Genomic DNA, 5610 nt, shown 5'->3' on the forward strand with positions numbered 1-5610 from the left:
CATCAGTTATTCTGAAATAATACTGCTGTGCGGACTACCGAAAAAGTTCAAATCTGGTTTATGATAAGAACTGATTAGGGTAAGAATTTGCATGTAACAAGTTTCTTAGTGGATTAGAACTAGCTGTTGTGTTTTGTTTATTTTGCTTTAGTAACGTACTTTGATCTGTCTGTTTTCACTTACCATCACTGAAATCCTACTTTTTATACTTAATAAAAACAGGTGTTTACTATCAAGCCCAGTATAAATAATTGTTGCTTGAGGGAGCAACCACTGTGCATATCTCTCTTCCAAGCCTGCCGTTGCGCGGGTGCGCAGCGCAAGAGCGGGGAACTCCCCGGCCGCAGCAAGAAGCAACCTTGGCAGAGCTGGGTGAGCGGGGCGGAGAAAGCGAGGGATGGCCACAGTGTCCAATAAGGGAGCGCGGGGGCGAAGAGGAGGCGGGGCTGCTTGCGTTGTAGGCTGGAGCTCGGCAGCAGCTTCAAGAGGGCGGCGCGTGCCGGGGTTGCTCGGGCCGGGAGCGCGTGCGGCGAGTCTCTCGCGGACCCTGGGCTGGCCACTGAGCCCCGGGAGGCAGGAGGCGGCGGCGTCTGACCGATGCGGAGCGAAGCCGGGGAGCTGCCCCGCAGCCGGGACCCCCTCGCAGCGCTGGTCCCCTCGGCGGCAGCCGGCGCGATGCACTTTCGGAGCGACCGGCAGCAGCAGCTCAGCGCCGCCCTAAAGTTTGCTCCTTTCCTGCTCCCTGCTGCTGCTGCTGCCGCCGGGCTGCGGCACAGAAACTCCAGCTGCCGCCGTGCCGCGCGCTAGCCGGCTGCAGAGCCCGGCCGGCCGCTAGGGTGCATCGGCCAAAGGGGGGGAGATCGCTGCCGCTTCCCGAGCGCCCCCCCTTCGCCCCCCACCCGCCAGCTGCGGCTATAAGGGCAGAAAGAAACGAAAGTTGCTGTGAGCCGATGAGACCCGCTGGCCCCAGGCTGGAGCTCGGGCTGGCGACGAGGGGGGGCCGCCGGGACTGGGCTCCCCGCCCCCGGAGCCTGCGAAATGCCAGATCCGCCGCGGGCAGGGCTCTCTGCTGGGGGCGTGCGGGAAGCCCCCCCGGCCCCGCGCTCCGTGTGAGCTGAGGAGCAACAGCTGGCGCTGGTCAGCCGCCCCTGCGGAGCCAGTGCTGCTGCCCTGGCCCCCGGCGCCTCTCAGCATGAAAGTCTTCCGCAGGAAGGCGCTGGTGCTGTGCCTGGGCTACGTGCTGCTGCTGCTGCTCACCATGCTCAACCTGCTGGACTACAAGTGGCACAAGGAGCCGCAGCAATGCAACGAGCCGTCCCGGCGCGCCCCTTCCTCCCCGCAGCAGCCCCACTTCCAGCCCCGCTCGGACATCCGCTCCCTCTACCGGCCCCCTGCGCCGCCGCCCCGCCAGCGCCAGCTGGTCTATGTCTTCACCACCTGGCGCTCGGGCTCGTCCTTTTTCGGGGAGCTCTTTAACCAGAACCCCGAGGTCTTCTTCCTCTACGAGCCGGTCTGGCACGTGTGGCAGAAGCTGTACCCGGGGGATGCTGTCTCCCTGCAGGGGGCGGCCCGGGACATGCTGAGCTCCCTCTACCGCTGCGACCTGGCCGTCTTCCAGCTCTACAACACGGCCGGCGCCGGCAAGAACCTCACCACGCTGGGCATCTTCGGGGCGGCCACCAACAAGGTGATCTGCTCCTCGCCGCTCTGCCCAGCCTACCGCAAGGAGATGGTGGGAATGGTGGACGACAAGGTCTGCAAGAAGTGCCCCCCGCAGCAGCTCAGCCTCTTGCAGGACGAGTGCCACAAGTACCGCACCATGGTCATCAAGGGTGTGCGGGTCTTTGACCTGGCTGTGCTGGCCCCTCTCATGCAGGACCCGGTGCTGCAGCTCAAAGTCATCCACCTGGTCCGGGACCCCCGGGCAGTGGCCAGCTCCAGGATCAAATCACGACATGGCCTGATCCGCGAGAGCTTGCAGGTGGTGAGGAGCCGGGACCCCCGCATCCATCGCATGCCCCTCCTGGATGCAGGCCACAAGCTGAACAGCAAGAAGGAGGGCGCAGGTGGCTCGGATTACCATGCCCTGGGGGCTATGGAGGTGATCTGCAGTAGCATGGCCAAGACCTTGCAGACTGCCCTGCACCCACCTGACTGGCTCAAGAACAACTATCTGGTGGTCCGCTATGAGGACCTAGTGGTGGAGCCCATTAAGACTGTACGGCAGGTGTATGGCTTTGTCAACCTGGTGGTAAGCCCGGAAATGGAGAAGTTTGCCCTCAACATGACCAGTGGACCTGGCTACTCCTCCAAGCCCTTTGTGGTGTCTGCTAGAAATGCCACCCAGGCAGTGAATGCCTGGAGGACAGCATTAAGCTTCCAGCAGATCAAACAGATTGAGGAGTATTGCCACCAACCTATGGCCGTCCTGGGTTACGAGAGAGTCAACAGCCCTGAAGAGGTGAAAGACCTAAGCAAAACACTGCTCAGGAAGCCAAGGCTGTGAATGGGCCAGAAAAGATGCCAGCAGGCACCCTCTCCAAAGGGACAGCTAGCCACTGATCAGATAGCTAAATACAGCTTTGGAAACAGTCCTGTTTGCTTGACAGAGGGAATAAGGAAAAAAAAAATCTAGTATTCCTTACAAAAGCATTCATCAAGGAATCCAGGAGTTCCTCCAAAGACCATTTGTGGGTAATATACATTGACATTTTTGCATTGCTGGGTTATAATTTAAAAAAATTAGGATTGATGGTATCTGTAAAGCCCCTTCCCTCTCTTATACCCAAGATGAGATTCAGTACCAAAATCTTGTTTACAGACTTCTTGTTGTGACTGTGTTAATGAAAGACTTGTGCAATTTCTGAGACATCTGTCTTAGTGGGGATGGTGTGCAGTGGAAACATCATATTGGGAACTGGGGTTTTGTATTAAAAGTAAATATTCAAATATGATCTAAATAAAAATGATATTCATTTTTATAATTACCTCAATTGTCTGGGAATCACACACATTGTTTATGTCTAGCTTGAAAAAGTACTTACTTCAGATACACATTTGATAGCAACACTTTTTTTTTTTAATTGCTTTCAGGCCTGGGGTGCAACTTTCCTCATGTTATCTCCTCCTGTTTTAGAAGCTGCTTTCTTACTAATAAGTACAAACCACATAACGGCAGTGTAGGTTTTGTGGCCATATGCACATAGTCAAAAGAGAGATTTCTTTAAATATTGGTGGTTTTTTAAAAGGTTGTATTTAAAAATTTACATTGAAGTGCCACTATATTATATTCATGAGATTTGCCATCACAACAGTCTTGTAGCCTTGAAGGACATATCAAGGAGTTACTGTAAAGCAGAATAAATATTTCTACAATCTACGTATTGTAAAAAAGTACAGGATTTAAATGGACATTTTATAACATTGAAAAGGTTTGCATGTGTGCAAACTAAATAAACATCTATATATATTGTAGTGCAAACAACTGCAATGGATAGATAAAATACTTGAAGCATACTTCTGGCATGCTGATCAAGTGGTATAAATAAAAGCCTAGAATAAAGCTGGAGTTTCAGTGTGCACAGTATAGCACTATTCATTTTTTCCATCCCCTTAGTTTGTGTATCTGGTATGTAGGAACATACAGGTTTTGATTTGTTCCTATGTTGGGCTGATCCTGCAGTCCTTACCCAGGCAAAACTACCCTTTGACTCCCAGAGATTGTTGCCTGGATCTTCATTTGATGCTAATGCTCTCAGTTGCTGGGAGTTTTGCCTGGAATATCAGGCCATTGTTAAACGTGATGAAAGTGGGAGATGTTGTTACTCTCCCTTCTGTCATGTGATGTCAGGTGCCCACAAAGACTTTATTTAAGGCTGATGTCTTTATTCTCCAGCTCTGTTAAGATCTGTTTTGAATGCTGAGGTTTAAGAAAACAATTTCTTGATACAGTTTTCTGATTTTTTGAGACAACAGACTTTTCTGTGGGAAACACGTTTTACATTGCTTATCTAGGTATTGTGCCTTCAGAAAATACAAAGAATTGCTGGGAAGCATATAAGTAGGAAGAACTGGTTTGTGAAAATACATTTATATAAAAAGTTGATTGTGGGGAAAACTGTAGTTACATGTAATGTCTTGTATTAATATTGAATTTTTAGCAAAAATACATGAGAAGATATTTATGGATAAAGTATTGGCAATTGAATGCTAACTTAATTTGAAAAGGAAACCAGGATTTAATAAACTAGTTGAAAAGCTTATTGTGCAAGGTTGCATACACGCTAATGCTAATTATCAAATTTGACACGTGCCCATCACTGGTGGCAATAGAAATAACATAGTAACAATTTTCTCTTGAGAACATTTGCAAGTAGATAAAGTGAAATGTGCTTCAGAAGTTTCAGAGAAATGTTGAGAAATGAAAGGGATTCTAAATAAAGAAAAATACATATTAAAATTTATTGTGGTAATGAATAGAGGTCTCCTATTACCACCACAAATATTCTTTTTATGTCAGATAGGTCCCAAGCATTCAGACTTGGGCTGTTTATCAGTCCAGCTGATTCCCAGCCCAGGTATCCCCAAGATCAATGACTAAGGATTGTTTTAGAACATGCTGCATGATTTTCTTTTTACCCATCCTTTCTTCATTAAGTGCCTCTCCCCTTTACCCATACTATTCTGCTGCTTTTTAGTAGGTGCATGCTGTCTCCATAAACTCTCTCTGATTAGGAAAGAACAACCTGCATTGGGCTGCAATACCATTCTAAAATCACTTACTGGGAAAGTGATGCAGGTTATGAGAGATTGAAAACCATCTCTGATGCTTTTAGATCCTGCTGAGTATGAGAGTTCTAAAGTAATTTCTGAACTAGAATCTGTCCTGTGGTAGTATGTTATTTTACCAGCTGTTCTGATGTCAAGGACAAAATCTTGTTCACCTTACTCATTGAAAACTCTCATTTGGTTTCATTGGGAGTTTGGTGTGAGTATAATGCATTCTTGGATACAATTCCTGCTCATGTTAGTTAGCCCTTCCCAGGGTAGCAACTCTTGAGGAAATATCATTGACTTTAAATATTTTAGTACTCTCAGCAAAATGGAGAAAGATTAACTGCTTTTTTTTGACAGGATGCATAAAAGTGTTGGTCTAAGATCTGCATTATTTTACTGATATAAATCAAGAGTGAACTGAGTTGGTGTAACCTCAGACTGGAGCCTATTATCCAAGCTTTCAACTTTGCAGTGCTTTTGTCAATTATTGCTGCAGCTCGGCTGATTTTTTTTTTTTATGGGCATAATGAACGATGAGAGTTTATGTAGATATATTTTTGGGTCTAGTCCTCCAATCCCCCCTCTTTTTTGTGTGTGTGGGGGGGCACAACTTGCACTGAAGGTGATGGAAGTCTTGCTTGTGTAATTACTAAGGGACCAGGCCTAACATTACTTTTGCTCATTTAAAAGCATAAAATTATACCAATATTTGCCAGATAAAAATAGCATAAGATGCTGCTACTAGGTGTTTTAAGAAGGGAGGATTAAGAGAACTTCAAAATTGGAAAAATTGGAAAAGTAGTAAGTGAAAATGACTGAGAACATGAGGTTAAA

General features: G+C 47.7%; 1 protein-coding gene across 1 annotated transcript; it reads left to right on the forward strand.

Moving 5' to 3' along the window:
- The first annotated feature begins 383 nt into the window (after positions 1-383).
- CHST2 (carbohydrate sulfotransferase 2) lies at positions 384-4459 on the forward strand. Its single transcript, XM_075937665.1, has one exon. It carries the CDS (start codon positions 1193-1195, stop codon positions 2504-2506), a length of 1314 nt encoding a protein of 437 aa, XP_075793780.1. The 5' UTR covers positions 384-1192; the 3' UTR covers positions 2507-4459.
- The last annotated feature ends 1151 nt before the right edge of the window (positions 4460-5610 follow it).

Source organism: Pelodiscus sinensis, chromosome 10 (assembly GCF_049634645.1).
Source record: "Pelodiscus sinensis isolate JC-2024 chromosome 10, ASM4963464v1, whole genome shotgun sequence".
In the NCBI taxonomy this organism is placed as follows: domain Eukaryota; kingdom Metazoa; phylum Chordata; order Testudines; family Trionychidae; genus Pelodiscus; species Pelodiscus sinensis.

What these genes read in the sequence shown, in the direction of transcription:
- CHST2 (XM_075937665.1), top strand. Translation starts at nt 1,193, where the DNA reads ATGAAAGTCTTCCGCAGGAAGGCGCTGGTGCTGTGCCTGGGCTACGTG.